The 17,841-nt window shown below is 42.2% G+C and overlaps 1 protein-coding gene and 1 long non-coding RNA gene across 7 annotated transcripts; one reads left to right on the forward strand and one right to left on the reverse strand.

Moving 5' to 3' along the window:
• The first annotated feature begins 1,072 nt into the window (after positions 1 to 1,072).
• Positions 1,073 to 17,720, forward strand: LOC116161988 (serine protease gd-like). Its single transcript, XM_031475497.1, has 5 exons — positions 1,073 to 1,844; positions 8,039 to 8,213; positions 11,761 to 12,294; positions 12,337 to 12,759; positions 17,456 to 17,720. Exons 1-5 carry the CDS (start codon positions 1,617 to 1,619, stop codon positions 17,647 to 17,649), a joined length of 1,554 nt encoding a protein of 517 aa, XP_031331357.1. The 5' UTR covers positions 1,073 to 1,616; the 3' UTR covers positions 17,650 to 17,720.
• LOC116161989 lies at positions 2,664 to 4,995 on the reverse strand. Of its 6 annotated transcripts, XR_004143464.1 has the most exons (12): positions 4,909 to 4,995; positions 4,697 to 4,858; positions 4,485 to 4,646; positions 4,273 to 4,434; positions 4,061 to 4,222; positions 3,849 to 4,010; positions 3,637 to 3,798; positions 3,424 to 3,586; positions 3,212 to 3,373; positions 3,000 to 3,161; positions 2,788 to 2,949; positions 2,664 to 2,737 (listed from the first exon to the last, which is right to left on the reverse strand). It is a non-coding gene; the product is annotated as an uncharacterized LOC116161989 (long non-coding RNA). The 6 variants fall into 6 exon arrangements; XR_004143463.1 differs by having other exon boundaries at positions 4,697 to 4,942; XR_004143468.1 differs by lacking the exon at positions 4,273 to 4,434 and having other exon boundaries at positions 4,697 to 4,942.
• Positions 17,721 to 17,841: the final 121 nt, after the last annotated feature.

The raw sequence follows: 17,841 nt of genomic DNA on the forward strand, positions 1-17,841 counted from the left end.
TGTGACGGAGCACTGGGGGGTATGGGATACCCCCCAGGAGAGAAAGAAATGTTTTTTCCCTACATCTATCAAAATCGTACGTTGGCTGGTATACTATCACGAAAGTCTTTATGATTGAGAGATGCATCGGAGGTCTTGGGGGGTTTTCACATCTTATGATAGTTATAGAGGACGCCATAGTGAATTTTCCATTTCCCGAGACCTCCCGGTTTAAATTCTGATACTCGTCAGGAAAGCAGTAGTTGCGAGGATAATCAAGACTGATGAAACGTTGGAGTTCCCGGAAAGACTGCAGGAGTTTGAATACGACGAAAGGACCAGGCGGACTGGTTCATTCGCTCTTCCCAAATTGTGTTTGTGACATGTCGGCCAAAGTAATCCGGTAACGCAAAAGATATGCCTGACCTATTATTAAGCAACATCCCTGGGTTAAACGAGACAAAGCCGAGAACATCGGCGACATACTGAACGATCCAGCAGCTTTGGGAGTGGAGAAGAAAGGTGGTAGCACGAGAGTTTGAGTGGATCGTAGACTACCGAACAACGTAACAAAAAGGGATGTTTATCCCTTCCCTTAAATAAGTGACATTCTGGATACGCTTACCAGTGCTAAGTGGTTTTCCACCTGAACTTATTACCAAGTTAGTTTGGATCCTAAACATCGCGAGAAGACAGCCTAAAGGCATAGGGTCGGGTTTATGGGAATTTACGGTCATGCCATTTGGGCTGTGCAACGCTCCCTCAACGTTCCAGAGTAATGGAACTGGCGTACTTTGTGCATTAAGACGACGTAATTGTGTAAATGTATAAAGAACACCTCAAGAACGTCGAAGACGTCTTTATTCCGTTATTAAGATTACCCAGCAATGATGCTTCCACCTTTGCCCCTTCCGTGTTTTACTTCCAGTCGTTATGATTTAGTTGTTTCCCACAAGAGGACAACGTCATGACTTGCGATAGACGTAAAAAAATGTGTAATGTCGGTACTAAATACGTCATTTGATGAAACATGAGCCTATTTTTAGTCCCTGATCTTGTAAACAAGCGCACGGTTTTAGTTTTCCCACAATTGATATCCGTTTTCCCATGTAAAATGCGAGCGAATTTTGAGAATCCTGTCTCATATATATCTAGACACTTCTGGTTTGGGTAAGTTGATGTCTTAAACCCGTAAACGAGAGAGGGAAATCATCTGCGGCGTTTCCCGCTATTTCCCATACGTTTCGGTTTCGGTAACTTCCACACTGGCACGTGCGGAAGCGGTCGATAAAGCACTCGCGAAAAACGACGATAATCGTTCATTGAAATTCCCAAAACAAAGTTAAAAGGTCACGGCCTAAACTCAACGACGATTAATTATTAATTAGATACGCCCACCGATACAAACAAAAGTGTTCCCTCGATTTAAATTGCGAAATCGAACCGAAACTGATTAGAATGAAACGTTTGCGGCCAGGTACGACGTCCGAATGCGAAAGTGGGAGTGGTGGACGAAGGGATTTCCCTGAACCAGCTGGATCCTACTCTTCGAGCGCGCTTTCGTAATTCCCTGCCTGAATTCGAATTCGGACCGAGACAGTGATCGAACGGGTTTCGCGTCTGTTGTCGAGAGTGATATGAATTTTTTAAATAGACATTACCTCCTGCAGATATCGACGTACCTAATTCTATTCGCTCTGGTGCGCTACGCCAAATGCCAGCTCCAGAGTCCGTGTCCGAACGTTTTCGAGTATCGTTACGGCCCCAACAGGAATCTGTACGGATACATCGACGTGCCGGTTCCAAGTGACGATAGTAACGTTATACGTTTGGATGTGCAATTATCTGTTGGGAATCGAGTTGAGGTGAGTAATTACTATCATTGTGCATGTGTTTTGGAGAAAGTGCGCTAGGAGGTCTTGTGGTAGCTCTAAGGCGTATGACTAAAATTACTTTCAAAACAATTAATGAAGTGTTCGAATTTAATGAAAAAAGCCAGTTACACTTATTTTGATCCATGACCCGACGTAGCACACTCGAAATCCTTAAAAGAAGGTCACCACAATTAAATTAAAACGGGGGTAGGCTCAGATACTTAAAAAATAATTACACCCCAAAACGTTCAGTGATTTTGGAAAGGGACCATCGCACGTAACACCAGGACACTGTGCAGTAGGAAAATCCTCTTTAGCACTTTCGCAATAATGTTTGGGAAAGGGCCATCAAACATTAGACCAGAACCCCAGGAGTCTGTGGTGTTTGGAACCTTCGTCAGGACAGATTCGATGTCCTTTATATTACTCTTTCTTGCGCCTTGTGTGGAATACTCCCAGACCCTCCGATTCAACATTTTTCCCCAAGTCCCCAGTATATGAAGACCTTATCATCTTTCCTGTGTGTTTACCTCGGGGGTATTAAACGTCCCCCAAACCCTCCGTTCTATACTTTTCCCCAAGATTTGTCACTGTAAACAGTGAATATTTTTTGTATGTTCAGGTGGGGGTATCCCATACCTCTCGGTTCTACATTTTCCCCCAAGACTTTTCTCTGTAAACAGCGAATCTATCGTGTGTGTTTACCTGCAAGAATTTTCTTACTGATGGTTCGTGTACTAGGAGCAGAAACACCTCCTCGCACATTATATGCTCCTGATACAACATTTGTACGTGATTGGAAAAGATCTCAACCTTCATGTTCTCCTGGTAGCCGGGGGTATTTCTTAGACCCCCGGATCGACATTTTCCACCAAGGCTTCTCTCTGTAAACAGCGAATCTATCGTATGTGTTTACCTGCAAGAATTTTCTTACTGATGGTTCGTGTACGAGGAGCAGAAACACCTCCTCGCACATTTTATGCTCCTGATACAACATTTGTACGTGATTGGAAAAGATCTCAACCTTCATGTTCTCCTGGTAACCTGGGGGTATTTCTTAGACCCCCGGATCGACATTTTCCACCAAGGCTTCTCTCTGTAAACAGCGAATCTATCGTGTGTGTTTACCTGCAAGAATTTTCTTACTGATGGTTCGTGTACTAGGAGCAGAAACACCTCCTCCCACATTATATGCTCCTGATACAAAATTTGTACGTGATTGGAAAAGATCTCAACCTTCATGTTCTCCTGGTAACCTGAAGGTACTTCTTAGACCTCCGGTTCGACATTTTTCACCAAGGCTTCTCCCTGTAAACAGCGAATCTATCGTATGTGTTTACCTGCAAGAATTTTCTTACTGATGGTTCGTGTACGAGGAGCAGAAACACCTCCTCGCACATTTTATGCTCCTGATACAAAATTTGTACGTGATTGGAAAAGATCTCAACCTTCATGTTCTCCTGGTAACCTGAAGGTACTTCTTAGACCTCCGGTTCGACATTTTTCACCAAGGCTTCTCCCTGTAAACAGCGAATCTATCGTATGTGTTTACCTGCAAGAATTTTCTTACTGATGGTTCGTGTACGAGGAGCAGAAACACCTCCTCGCACATTTTATGCTCCTGATACAAAATTTGTACGTGATTGGAAAAGATCTCAACCTTCATGTTCTCCTGGTAACCTGGGGGTACTTCTTAGACCTCCGGTTCGACATTTTACAACAAAGGCTTCTCCCTGTAAACAGTGAATCTATCGTATGTGTTTACCTGCAAGAATTTTCTTACTGATGGATCGTGTACGAGGAGCAGAAACACCTCCTCGCACATTTTATGCTCCTGATACAAAATTTGTACGTGATTGGAAAAGATCTCAACCTTCATGCTCTCCTGGTAACCTGGGGGTATTTCTTAGACCCCCGGATCGACATTTTCCACCAAGGCTTCTCTCTGTAAACAGCGAATCTATCGTATGTGTTTACCTGCAAGAATTTTCTTACTGATGGTTCGTGTACGAGGAGCAGAAACACCTCCTCGCACATTATATGCTCCTGATACAAAATTTGTACTTGAATGGAAAAAATCTCAACCTTCATGTTCTCCTGGTAACCTGGGGGTATTTCTTAGACCTCCGGTTCGACATTTTTCACCAAGGCTTCTCCCTGTAAACAGTGAATCTATCGTATGTGTTTACCTGCAGGAATTTTCTTACTGATGGTTCGTGTACGAGGAGCAGAAACACCTCCTCGCACATTTTATGCTCCTGATACAAAATTTGTACGTGATTGGAAAAGATCTCAACCTTCATGCTCTCCTGGTAACCTGGGGGTATTTCTTAGACCCCCGGATCGACATTTTCCACCAAGGCTTCTCTCTGTAAACAGCGAATCTATCGTATGTGTTTACCTGCAAGAATTTTCTTACTGATGGTTCGTGTACTAGGAGCAGAAACACCTCCTCGCACATTATATGCTCCTGATACATAATTTGTACGTGATTGGAAAAGATCTCAACCTTCATGTTCTCCTGGTAACCTGGGGGTACTTCTTAGACCTCCGGTTCGACATTTTTCATCGAGGCTTCTCCCTGTAAACAGTGAATCTATCGTATGTGTTTACCTGCAAGAATTTTCTTACTGATGGTTCGTGTACGAGGAGCAGAAACACCTCCTCGCACATTATATGCTCCTGATACAAAATTTGTACGTGATTGGAAAAGATCTCAACCTTCATGTTCTCCTGGTAACCTGGGGGTACTTCTTAGACCTCCGGTTCGACATTTTTCACCAAGGCTTCTCCCTGTAAACAGCGAATCTATCGTATGTGTTTACCTGCAAGAATTTTCTTACTGATGGTTCGTGTACTAGGAGCAGAAACACCTCCTCGCACATTATATGCTCCTGATACAAAATTTGTACGTGATTGGAAAAGATCTCAACCTTCATGTTCTCCTGGTAACCTGGGGGTACTTCTTAGACCTCCGGTTCGACATTTTTCATCGAGGCTTCTCCCTTCAAACAGCGAATCTATCGTATGTGTTTACCTGCAAGAATTTTCTTACTGATGGTTCGTGTACGAGGAGCAGAAACACCTCCTCGCACATTATATGCTCCTGATACAAAATTTGTACTTGATTGGAAAAGATCTCAACCTTCATGTTCTCCTGGTAACCTGGGGGTATTTCTTAGACCTCCGGTTCGACATTTTTCACCAAGGCTTCTCCCTGTAAACAGTGAATCTATCGTATGTGTTTACCTGCAGGAATTTTCTTACTGATGGTTCGTGTACGAGGAGCAGAAACACCTCCTCGCGCATAATATGTTCCCGATACAAAATTTGTATATATTAAAGACGAAATTTGACTTTGAAAGTTGTTTCTGGGCGATTGGAAAAGATCTCAACCTTCATGTTCTCCTGGTAGCCTGGGGGTATTTCTTAGACCCCCGGTTCGACATTTTTCTTCACTAAGGCTTCTCCCTGTAAACAGCGAATCCATCGTATGTATTTACCTGCAAAAATTTTCTTACTGATGGTTCGTGTACTAGAAGCAGAAACACTTCCTCGCGCATTATATGCTCCTGATACAAAATTTGTAAATATTAAAGACGAAATTTGACTTTGAAAGTTGTTTGTGCGCGATTGGAAAAGATCTCAACCTTCATGTTCTCCTGGTAACCTGGAGGTATTTCTTAGACCCCCGGTTCGACATTTTTCTTCACCAAGGCTTCTCCCTGTAAACAGCGAATCTATCGTATGTGTTTATCTGCAAGAATTTTCTTACTGATGGTTCGTGTACGAGGAGCAGAGACACCTCCTCGCACATTATATGCTCCTGATACAAAATTTGTACGTGATTGGAAAAGGCCTCACTCTAAGCAGCGAATCTGATTTTGCTCCGTTACCTGTTTCTTGAACTAAAAAGTTAATCTGACTGTAGACAAACGTTCGTCGATCGACGGGGTGAAAGAGAGCGCATTTTGTGTAGCTCAAGAAAGACGGGGATCGTAGATTTGGACTACGTTGAAAAATTGTATCATCGCTATTTATTGTAGAACAAGAAACTGATGAAAGCGTGGGCGGATAACTTTACAAAAGGACGATGACGTCCGATTTTGCGGTTACAGTTGGTCCTTCGAGCCGAACCGTCGTGTGTTTCCCTATTTCTGAATCGTCGGTACTTTACGGCAAGACGTCATTGTTGCTTAAAATGGAGATTGATGAAAGGATGACAAATTATCTTTTGTTCCTCAACGGTAAATTACATAATTAGCAAAACCTCTGGGCAAATCCCCAAGTATCTGGCACGTGCCAGATTTATGGTTCATATAAAAACGGAATCTCTTAATTACCTAGGTAGTCCAAGTTGTCTTCATTTTTCTGGAAGTTCCTCCAGAACGACGAGTTCAGTGATTCCTCGACGACCTTTACTTTTCGGCCGCGAAACGGGCAACGAACGGTAAAAATTCATCTGATCCCATAAATGGCAGTTATTTATTGTTTCGCTCGAGTTGCAAACCGCAAAGTAATCATCGCAGCATCACGTCGCTCGGTACCCCATTACGCAGAATGGACCTACACTGCAACTTTTACGGGTGTACATTAAGATACCGTTTCGTTTGCCGCCCCGTTTCCTCTAACCCTATAATTCAAGCAGGCGCCTGTAAATTTAGAAAAGCCGAGTAATTTCAAATGTAATTGTATGCTTACGTACCGACCACCGACAGAGGATGTGGTGGCGACGTGTATGAAAAGTCCCGCAAAGGAAGGAATATTTCCGAATCTCGTCTTTTATTGTACAAGTGCGATTTCCGTAAATATTGGCGCCTAAGTTGCAATAACGATTTTTGTTCGGTAGCCAAATGGTCTTCCGAAAAACAAAGGCTCCCCTCGGCAGTTCTATTGCTATTTCCAGAATACCACCCTAAGAGGGTTTACCGGAAAACATGCTGTCGAGTTCTTCTGTGCTGGATGGTTTTCGATTCCTGCCGCTTTTATCATAATTTTACGGAACTTGTCGCAGACCCCTATGTTGCTGGGGGGAATACCCCCCCAGACCCCCCCGGTGCTATGTCCTACGCTGTGTGAAGAAAAGGATCTTCCAATATTTCTCCATTAGCTACCAAGCGAGTCCTGAGCTGAAACAGTTTGTGAAAGAAGGTGTTACCGGGGGGTCTGGGGGGTATGGAATACCCCCCAGTAAACGGCAGTTCTATTGCCATCTACGGAATATCAACATAAGAGGGTTTACTGGAAAACATGCTGTCGAGTTCTTCTGTGCTGGATGGTTTTCGATTCCTGCCGCTTTTATCATAATGTTACGGAACTTGTCGCAGACTCCCTTGTTGCTGGGGGGTATTCCATACCCACCAGCATACGATAGTCCCATCACCATTTGCAGAACACCATCACTTTTATAGGGAAACGTTTTTCAAGTCCTTCTGTGCTGGGAGCCTGTAAAGGCAGGGAATGGTCACGAAATGTTCAACTCAAGATACTCAAAAAAGGTTCGTAAACACTAAGTGAAAATTTGAAAGCATTTATGAGATTCTGTCGTCTTTTCGAGATTGAATTACATTGGTGTGACCCCAGTCACACGGGCCACATAAAGAAAAACGAAGGGAATGCCCCACGTTGGGCGCCCAAATAGATGCTATGTCCTTAATCATTCGGGCCACATAAAAAATATATGAATTCAAGGGACGTGAAGAAATAAAAAATTAGTACTCACAATCTGCCCACGATTAAATTGGTCCAACGGAATAAAATTACGAACGAAACTTCACGAAAAAAAACTTAGACCTTTAACAAATTCATCCGACGAACTTAAATTAAAATTTAACTGAACGGATACTAGCGAGAATTTTATATCAACGTGGACGACCAACTAAAATGCGTACAGAAAATTGTTGGTAAACCCCGTCGTCAATTTATACCGCTTATTTAAGTGATTCACGCCTCTACTCGAATTTTCTCGTTTCGCCGACGAAGAACGAACGAACAACTACGTTGCCAAATTGATGCCCATCTGTGTCGTTTATCAATGCAGATGTCGTTTTATCCAGATTCGCCAATTAATTTGTCCAATAACAGCTTTTTTGCGTGCATGAAATTTTTAAAAATGTTTTCGGAGATTCATTTTATAGAATAATCAACGTGTTTCTCAGTAACCAACGAAATATATTTGTTTGCAGGGAGGCAACGGCCTCATCAAGCTAGCTGAAGATGAAGTGAACGTCATTCAGAATGTGATACAGAAACGGCGAATGCAGTACATCCTTCATTTTCCCGCGTGGTCTAACGTTCCGCCGAGAGTGACAAGGATACAGGTCAATGGAAGGGTGGTCTGTATCGGGGATCCAATATCGAGTAAGTGCTTTAATTGTGAAACTGACCGCCAGCCAGATTACGCATGCTACGAAAGATACACGAATCGAAATATTTGTCGATTGCGTCACTATTTCGAATTCTTGGTTAGAGGAATCTCATATGGATTACGTGAATAATCGAGTCGGATTAGTAGGTGGCCTCAGAATTGGCCTTTCTTGCCTAAATTATAATAATAAACAGTAGAACAAAATTAATGGCTAAATCGTTTTATTAAAGTAATAAATTTTCACTCAATTATGCTAATCAAGCAGGCGAAGTAATTTAATTCGAGTCGGGAGTCCCAAACGAGATATACCACATTATTGTACAATTTTTTTTCCTTTATCTTTTGAGGGACCCTGCAGGTCACGAGACCTGACAGCTGAGCTCTTTCTGTATACCCAACAATCACACTTTTTGGTACCAATAAACCATCATAAGTAAATTTTAAAACAAAAATCTTCTGACACCTTCTTCGCGACCATCAAAAGTTCTTCACCCCTCCCAACCTTTTCCATTATATCCAGCCTCATTAACGACCCTTTCGAACTTTCTCAAATCTTCTTGTCACCCCTTCTTCAAGCATTCTTCAAACCTCCTACCTCTTGGTCATCGTCCTCCGATCCTCCTGCACTGCTTCACTCCCCTCGAACCTCCCTCTCTTTTCTTTAAAGACCTCTGGCCGCATCCTACCAGTCTGCTTTTCATAGGTTCAACACTTCTTCACACCCCTTTCGAGTCTTCTTCATGGCTAATTTGCTTTCTTCGTTCGTTTTTCATTCTTCGCTGCCCCTTTGAGCATCTTTCACACATCTTGCAAGCCTTCTTCAAACCTTCATGCTCATACAAGAAGCCTTTATTACACTTTCAGGCATTTTCCAGTCTTCTGCACGCTACCTTAACATTTCGAGTTTTCATCACGCGTCTTTCGAGCCTTTATGGCGTTTTCTTCGCCAAAATCAATTAGAAAATGTGGTTTTGTCGTTAAATCAGCGTTCCTCGAACATTCTTCACTCTTTCAGCCTCTTTCACGCCTCGTTCATCATTTTGACGCCCGCGTTTTTTTTATTTTTCTTCACGAGCGATTCAGGTCTTCTTCGTTCTTCTTTTGAGTGCATTTTTCCCGTCTCCTGCACACCTCCTCCACTCCTCTTCCGAGCGTTTTCCAGGCTTTCCTCAAATTTTCTTTAAACATGCACCCTTTTCAGACCTCTTTCAAACTTCTTAATAGAGCTTTCTTCACGCCTTCTTCGAATCATTTTCACGTTTCCTAGGAGCCTTCTGCAGGCCCCCCAGGAACCTTTTTTACCTCTCCGGGTAGCACCTTTTTAACGTTCCTCTACTTCGAGACTTCTTCATGTTTCACTCGAACCTTTGTGAACCCTTTAAACACCTCTGACTTTCTTCACGCCTCTTTTGAGCTGGCTTATCATCCTCCTCGCCTCCTAAAGATCTATTTCAACGCTATAACTCCTACTTTGAGTCGTTTTTGTGTATCCTTCAGGCCTTCCTCACACCTACTTCGCCTTCACTCCTCCATCGAGCCTTTTTCATGGTTTCTTCAAATCCGTCTAAACTTATTTATGCCTCCCCCGAATTTCTGCACTGTTTTATCGAACCTTTTGGTGCCTATTTGGAGCCTCCTTTGCACGTCCTAACAGTTTTTCCACGCGCTCACCCTTAACTTTGAGCCTTTTTCACCCCTCCTTCGAACCTTCGCCTCGGTTTCTTCAAGTCCATTTTTCGCACATTTTTCAAGCTGCATGCGCGCCATTTTTGCGCTATTCGAAACTCTTCACCTTCGCACCTTCTGCGGCCTTCTAAAGTCTTGGTCACGCCTCTTTCGAGCTTGCTTCACGCCTCCTCCAGGCGTTCGTCGTGATTCTTTCGCGCTTCCTACGAGCATTCTCCAGCCCCTCCTTGAGCACCCTTTCTGGCTTTTTTCGCGTACCTCTAATGATCCTTCGAGCTTACTTTACGCTTTTTTGGTGATCTCGCCCGGCCTTCTTCCACCCATTCTCACTCATAATTCGCACTTTTTTCAAGTCTCCTTCAAGCTGTCTCCACGCCTCTTTTTTTTTCACGGCTACTGCGAACCTTCTTTCACTCAAACCTTTGTGAACCTCTTCACGTCTCTCTCGAGCATTCTTCACGCTTCCTAAAAGCCTGTTTCAAGCCTTTTCTCCTCCTTTGTGTCTGTTTTGTGTCTAGCCTACTTCGCACACCCTTCATGCCCCCTTCCAACTTTCTTCACAGCTCTGTCGAACCTTTTTGCACCTTTTTCAGCCTTCTTTATGCGTCCTAAGAGTTTTTTCACGCCTTCACTCCTACTAAACCTTTTTCACTCCTCCTTCGAATGTTCTTCACTCCTTCTTCGATCCTTCTGGACCTCTTCCCAGCTTTCTTCGCCCGTCCCTTTTCACACATTCCTCCAGTTTCCTGTGCGAAATTTCTGCGCTCTAGTGTTTTACCTAAACTTTGACCACGCCCCCTTTGCCTTCACACCTTCTTCGGCACTTCTTCTCGCCTCTCTAAAGCCTCGGTTATCCCTCTGTCGAAACTTCTCTCTTTTCCCAAATTTTTTCACGTTTTCCTCTTTTTCTTACGCCTTTCTTCTCTTTCGAGCGTTCTCCGTGCTTCGTTAGACTATTTTGCATCCCATTTTCAAGATTTCTTCTCTCTCTCCTTCTTCACTTTATCTTTGAGCTTTCTCCATTCCACCTTCACTCACACCTTCTTCTAGTGTTTCTTCCGTTTCGGCTCTTCCCTTTAGTTTTCAGTCCCCTTTAAAGCTTTCTTCGCGCGTCCTTCCTCGTCTACCCTTTTAAGCCTTTTTCATACATTCTTCGAACCATTTTCATGCCGCCTTCAATTCTTCTTCGTACTATCTTCAAATCTTCTTTTCTCTTACTTTCAGCCTTTCGCAGTCATCTTCGAACCTTCTCCAACGTCTTCGGCCCTACTAACGTTTTTTTTTCAGGTTTCTTCAAGTCTTCTTCACACCCCCTTCGAACTTTTCGCTGTTTCTTCATGTCTAATTCTAGCCTATTTTGCGCCTTCTACGAATCTTCACTCCTTTCTAGAGTGTTCTGTGCCTTCTTCGTGCTTCCGTCAAGCCTCTTTCGAAACTCCCAAAGAGCCCCTTTCACGTCTTTCTTCCTCCTCTTACAGACTTTCTTGGCTCCTCTTTTAAGCATACTAGACACTTTTTTCGCTGCTCCATCGAGTTTTTTTCACGCTTCTTACGAGTCATTTGTACGTTTCTACAACAATCGCACCCTCCCAACGTTCCTGGAGTCGTCTTGACACTTTCTCGGGCTTTCTTCCCCCCTTCTTGAGGTCGTCTTCTTCACGACTTTTTCGAGCGTTCCCACGCTTCTTTCAAACCTTCTTCGAATCATGTTGAATCTTTCTTCGAGCCCTTTTCACGTCTTCTTCTTCATTCCTCCATCGAGCTTTCTCCACGTCTATTTCGACACCGTTCCCTTTGCCCTCTCTCTTCATTTTCGTAATTTCTAAATGCTCATATTAACTATTTATGTATTAGGGTTCCAGGTGTCAGTTTTAACGACGATAAATCTGGTACACACGCTAACGCTGAGCGTCCCGCTGACCGGTAGCAGCGGAGCAGGAATTCCGATTTGGCGGCCCGACAACGGCGACCGAGACATCCCACTACTACCCACCCGCCGTCCGCCGCTTATTCAGCCGGAAGTAAATCGGCCGTTTGATCGTGACGACTTTTGGAACGACGTCCCTCAAATTCCACCGCCTCGACGTCCACCAACAACTCGCCGTCCTCCACCGATTCGACCTGCTCCACCAACTCGTAACGAGGAGAGCCCGAGACCGTCTTGGGAGGTCTATCCTGAAGTTGAATCCATAACACCACGACGACCGCCCGCGTCTTCGCAAACGATCACGTGCGGGGTGCCGTCGATAACCAACTCGTTGATCGTGAACGGGCGGAACTACACGAACGGCGCCCATCCGTGGCTCGGCGCGCTGTTCGTGCAGAACAACGACGGGCTCAAGTTTATCTGCGGTTCCACATTGATCTCTAAAAGACACGTGCTCACTGGTAAGTTGCCTAACTCACTAACTTCACTAATTACACTTTTAGCCGCCCACTGCATTCGAACGCGAAGGAAACGGTACCGTCCCGACGAGCTCTGGGTGGTGCTGGGACGGGAGAACATCAGAAGGTGGTCGAATGACGGCGCCCAGATCATTCAGACCGAATCTCTGCACATTCACCCGGACTTCAGGTTTACGACGGCCGACGGAGATATCTCCCTGATCGCGCTCGCGGAGGAGGCGGTCTTCTCGACGTTCGTCAGGCCGGCCTGTCTTTGGAGCGGTAGCGCCGATCCGCGATTGCTCATCGCGAGTACGGGCGTCGTGGTGGGCTGGGGCAAGGACGAACACGGCCAGTTGGTCACGTCTTCTCCGCGACAAGTGATATTTCCCGTCGTCAGTGAGGAGGACTGTTTGCGATCCAATAACGCGTTTCGAGAGATCACTTCCAACAGAACATTTTGCGCAGGTAAAGTTTTTTGATTTTTTATAATTTAAAAAAACCCGTCCAGGACCACTACTAGGAAAAAAACCTACGACGGATTCCTGAATTTTACGGAATTTTTGAGAAACCGTTCAGGTGATTCTTAAAAAACCCTTGGGTAATTTTTAAGCGTTTCTTAAATCATTCTTGAGGGATTCATGAGAGGTTATGGTCATTTTGAAAGATTGTAGAGAAATTTTAAGAGACTCGTGAGTGAAAGAGATTGGTGGGGGATCCTGGAAAGTTCTCAAGGGAAGGCCCTTGGAGGATTTTAAAAAGAGTTCTAGATGAAATTAATAAAAGGTTCCTGAGCGGTAACTAAGAGATTCTAGAGATAAATCCTTAAGGGGGAACTTTAAAGAATATTGTAAAAACAGGAAGGTTTCTGAAAGAAGATTCTCGACCTTCTTGGAAGATTATGGAGAAACTGCTTGAGAATTGGTATGGAATACCCCCCAGTACGCACGGTGAGTCTACTACCATTTCCAATAAAGCACCATGAGAGTTCGAAAGATTGGGCTACTAGTTCAAAAGTTACAGCCCTTTGAATTTTTTTTCGAAATTGGTTTCTAGTCTATAACTTTTGATTGAGAAGTCTGATCGAAAAAGTACGAATTGATTTGGATTCTACGCACCCAAATTAATAAGAAAAAGTGTTTTCCCGAGAAATTTTGGTGTAGTCGATTTTTGGTAAAAAAGGAAGGTTATACACTGCCTTTTTTTGAGCCCCGAAAAAAAAATTGTCTCAGATCGACCCGGAAAAACAGTTTTCTTATAGAATGTGGCCTGTAGAATCCATAATTTCAAACAGTTCCAAGATTGGGCTACTAGTTCAAAAGTTACAGCCCTTTGAATTTTTTTTCGAAATTGGTTTCTAGTCTATAACTTTTGATTGAGAAGTCTGATCGAAAAAGTACGAATTGATTTGGATTCTACGCACCCAAATTAATAAGAAAAAGTGTTTTCCCGAGAAATTTTGGTGTAGTCGATTTTTGGTAAAAAAGGAAGGTTATACACTGCCTTTTTTTGAGCCCCGAAAAAAAATTGTCTCAGATCGACCCGGAAAAAAATTTTCTTATAGAATGTGGACCTGTGAAATCCATAATTTTCAACAGGTTCCAAGATTGGGCTACTAGTTTCAAAAGTTACAGCCCTTTGAATTTTCTTTCGAAATTGGTTTCTAGTCTATAACTTTTGATTGAGAAGTCTGATCGAAAAAGTAGGAATTGTTTTGGATTCTACGCACCAAAATTAATAAGAAAAAGTGTTTTCCCGAGAAATTTTGGTGCAGTCGATTTTTGGTAAAAAGGGAAAGTTATACACTGCCTTTCTTTCAGCCCCGAAAAAAAAATTGTCTCAGATCGACCCGGAAAAAAATTTTTTTTATAGAATGTGGCCTGTAGAATCCATAATTTCAAACAGTTCCAAGATTGGGCTACTAGTTCAAAAGTTACAGCCCTTTGAAGTTTTTTTCGAAATTGGTTTCTAGTCTATAACTTTTGATTGAGAAGTCTGATCGAAAAAGTACAAATTGATTTGGATTCTACGCACCAAAATTAATAGGAAAAAGTGTTTTCCCGGCAAATTTTGGTGTAGTGGATTTTTGGTAAAAAGGAAGGTTATACACTGCCTTTTCTTGAGCCCCGAAAGAAAAATTGTCTCAGATCGAGCCGGAAAAAATTTTTCTTATAGAAAGTGGCCTGTAGAATCCGTAATTTCAAACAGTTCCAAGATTCCATACTAGTTCAAAAGTTACAGCCCTTTGAATTTTTTTTCAAAATTGGTTTCTAGTCTATAACTTTTGATTGAGAAGTCTGATCGAAAAAGTACGAATTGATTTGGATTCTACGCATCAAAATTAATAAGAAAAGTGTTTTTCCCGAGAAATTTTGGTGCAGTCGATTTTTGGTAAAAAAGGAAGGTTAACACTGCCTTTTTTTGAGCCCCGAAAAGAAAATTGTCTCAGATCGACCCGGAAAAAAAAATTTCTTATAGAATGTGGTCTGTAGAATCCATAATTTGAAACAGTTCCAAGATTGGGCTACTAGTTCAAAAGTTACAGCTCTTTAAATTTTCTTTCGAAATTGGTTTCTAGTCCATAACTTTTGATTGAGAAGTCTGATCGAAAAAGTACGAATTGTTTTGGATTCTACGCACCAAAATTAATAAGAAAAAGTGTTTTCCCGAGAAATTTTGGTGCAGTCGATTTTTGGTAAAAAAGGAAGGTTATACACTGCCTTTTTTTGGGCCTCGAAAAAAAAATTGTCTCAGATCGACCCGGAAAAAAAAATTCTTATAGAACGTGGCCTGTAGAATCCATAATTTCAAACAGTTCCAAGATTGGGCTACTAGTTCAAAAGTTACAGCCCTTTGAATTTCTTTCGAAATTGGTTTCTAGTCTATAACTTTTTGATTGTGAAGTCTGATCGAAAAAGTACGAATTGATTTGGATTCTACGCACCCAAATTAATAAGAAAAAGTGTTTTCCCGAGAAATTTTGGTGTAGTCGATTTTTGGTAAAAAAGGAAGGAAATACACTGCCTTTTTTTGAGCCCCGAAAAAAAATTGTCTCAGATCGACCCGGAAAAAAAATTTTCTTATAAAATGTGGCCTGTAAAATCCATAATTTCAAACAGTTCCAAGATTGGGCTACTATTTCAAAAGTTACAGCCCTTTGAATTTTTTTTTTTAATTGGTTTCTAGCCTATAACTTTTGACTGAGAAGTCTGATCGAAAAAAGTACGAATTGATTTGGATTCTACGCACCCAAATTAATAAGAAAAAGTGTTTTCCCGAGAAATTTTGGTGCAGTCGATTTTTGGTAAAAAAAAGGAAGGTTATACACTGCCTTTTTTTGAGGCCTGAAAAAAAAATTGTCTCAGCTCGACCCGGAAAAAAAATTTTCTTATAGAATGTGGCCTGTAGAATCCATAATTTCAAACAGTTCCAAGATTGGGCTACTAGTTCCAAAGTTACAGCCCTTTGAATTTTTTTTTCGAAATTGGTTTCTAGTCTATAACTTTTGATTGAGAAGTCTGATCGAAAAAGTACGAATTGATTTGGATTCTACGCACCCAAATTAATAAGAAAAAGTGTTTTCCCGAGAGATTTTGGTGTAGTCGATTTTTGGTAAAAAAGGAAGGTTATACACTGCATTTTTTTGAGCCCCGAAAAAAAATTGTCTCAGATCGACCCGGAAAAACAGTTTTCTTATAGAATGTGGCCTGTAGAATCCATAATTTCAAACAGTCCCAAGATTGGGCTACTAGTTCAAAAGTTGCAGCCAGGGTTGCAGCCCTTTGAATTTTTTTTCGAAATTGGTTTCCAGTCTATAACTTTTGATTGAGAAGTCTGATCGAAAAAGTACGAATTGATTTGGATTCTACGCACTCAAATTAATAAGAAAAAGTGTTTTCCCGAGAAATTTTGGTGTAGTGAATTTTTGGTAAAAAGGAAGGTTATACACTGCCTTTTTTTGAGCCCCCAAAAAAAATTGTCTCAGATCGACCCGGAAACACAATTTTCTTATAGATAGAATGTGGCCTGTAGAATCCATAATTTCAAACAGTTCCAAGATTGGGCTACTAGTTCAAAAGTTACAGCCCTTTGAATTTTTTTTCGAAATTGGTTTCTAGTCTATAACTTTTGATTGAGAAGTCTGATCGAAAAAGTACGAATTGATTTGGATTCTACGCACCAAAATTAATAAGAAAAAGTGTTTTCCCGAGAAATTTTGGTGTAGTCGATTTTTGGTAAAAAAGGAAGGTTATACACTGCCTTTTTTTGAGCCCCGAAAAAAAAATTGTCTCAGATCGACCCGGAAAAAAAATTTTCTTATAGAATGTGGCCTGTAGAATCCATAATTTCAAACAGTTCCAAGATTGGGCTACTAGTTCAAAAGTTACAGCCCTTTGAATTTTCTTTCGAAATTGGTTTCTAGTCTATAACTTTTGATTGAGAAGTCTGATCGAAAAAGTACGAATTGTTTTGGATTCTACGCACCAAAATTAATAAGAAAAAGTGTTTTCCCGAGAAATTTTGGTGTAGTCGATTTTTGGTAAAAAAGGAATGTATTAAACCTCAGTCTGTTGTTCCCCCCAGACCCCCCCCCCCCCCGGCAACACCTACTTTTACAAACAGTCTAGGCTTCAGGACTCGAATGACAGTTGTTGGGTAAGCATTGCCAGATACTTTTCTCCGCAGGGCAAAGGCCGGAGCACCGGGGGGTCTGGGGGGTATGGAATACTGGCAACGTGAAAGTCGATAACCATTGCTGGAAGATTATATAAAATTGGGCGGAAGTCCAAAACCACGCAAGACAGAAAGCCTTCAGAACCTTTTCCCTATAAACCGAAGTCTGTTGTTCACTGGGGGGTATGCCATATTTCCTGACACAGGAGTTTAGACGTTGAAAGGCCTCTTCCGGGACATCCTTTCTGATAATGTTCTCCTGGTAGTTAAACTCCGTGAATTAGGAACAGAAACACTTCCCAGAACATTATGTTCTCCTGACCCAAGAATCCAAATCCAAAAACCGTTTCATTTGAGCATTGGAAGGGACCTCCTCATTCATTATGTTGTCTTGGTATCCAAAATTTCTTCTCCTCCCTCCTCTTTAAACGCCTATTGTCATTTCAGTTTGTGCAAGTATGACTAACCGCATCGTCTCGTTTCCTTTCAGGCTTCCGTAATAACTCGGGCCCGTGCAACGGAGACAGCGGCGGCGGTTTCCTAATGCTCGTAGAGGGTCAGTGGACGTTGCGCGGCATCGTCTCGATGTCGCTGATCACGCCCGACGGCAACTGCGACCTGCGACAGTACGTCGTCTTCACCGACATCGCCAGATACCTGCCATGGTTGTTACCTCTAATGTAATTAAATTATTTTCTAGTTGTAAATTCTTGTAGACAATTAAGATCATGTGAATATAAACATTAATTTATGCAGTCGCGCTTTTCATTAAAACTCAATTACGGCGGGGGCTATTACAATCGATGAGGAGTAATTAGCATTTTAGAAATTTGATTCCTGTTTACGTATTTTGATTAGTATGTGTTTTTCGCTCGA

This window comes from Photinus pyralis, unplaced genomic scaffold, assembly GCF_008802855.1.
Source record: "Photinus pyralis isolate 1611_PpyrPB1 unplaced genomic scaffold, Ppyr1.3 Ppyr1.4_LG10, whole genome shotgun sequence".
Lineage (NCBI taxonomy): Eukaryota > Metazoa > Arthropoda > Insecta > Coleoptera > Lampyridae > Photinus > Photinus pyralis.

What these genes read in the sequence shown, in the direction of transcription:
- LOC116161988 (XM_031475497.1), top strand. Translation starts at nt 1,617, where the DNA reads ATGAATTTTTTAAATAGACATTACCTCCTGCAGATATCGACGTACCTA. An exon ending in CTGTTGGGAATCGAGTTGAG is followed by an intron (nt 1,845 to 8,038) that starts GTGAGTAATTAC and finishes ATTTGTTTGCAG; the next exon opens with GGAGGCAACGGCCTCATCAA. An exon ending in CAACAGAACATTTTGCGCAG is followed by an intron (nt 12,760 to 17,455) that starts GTAAAGTTTTTT and finishes GTTTCCTTTCAG; the next exon opens with GCTTCCGTAATAACTCGGGC.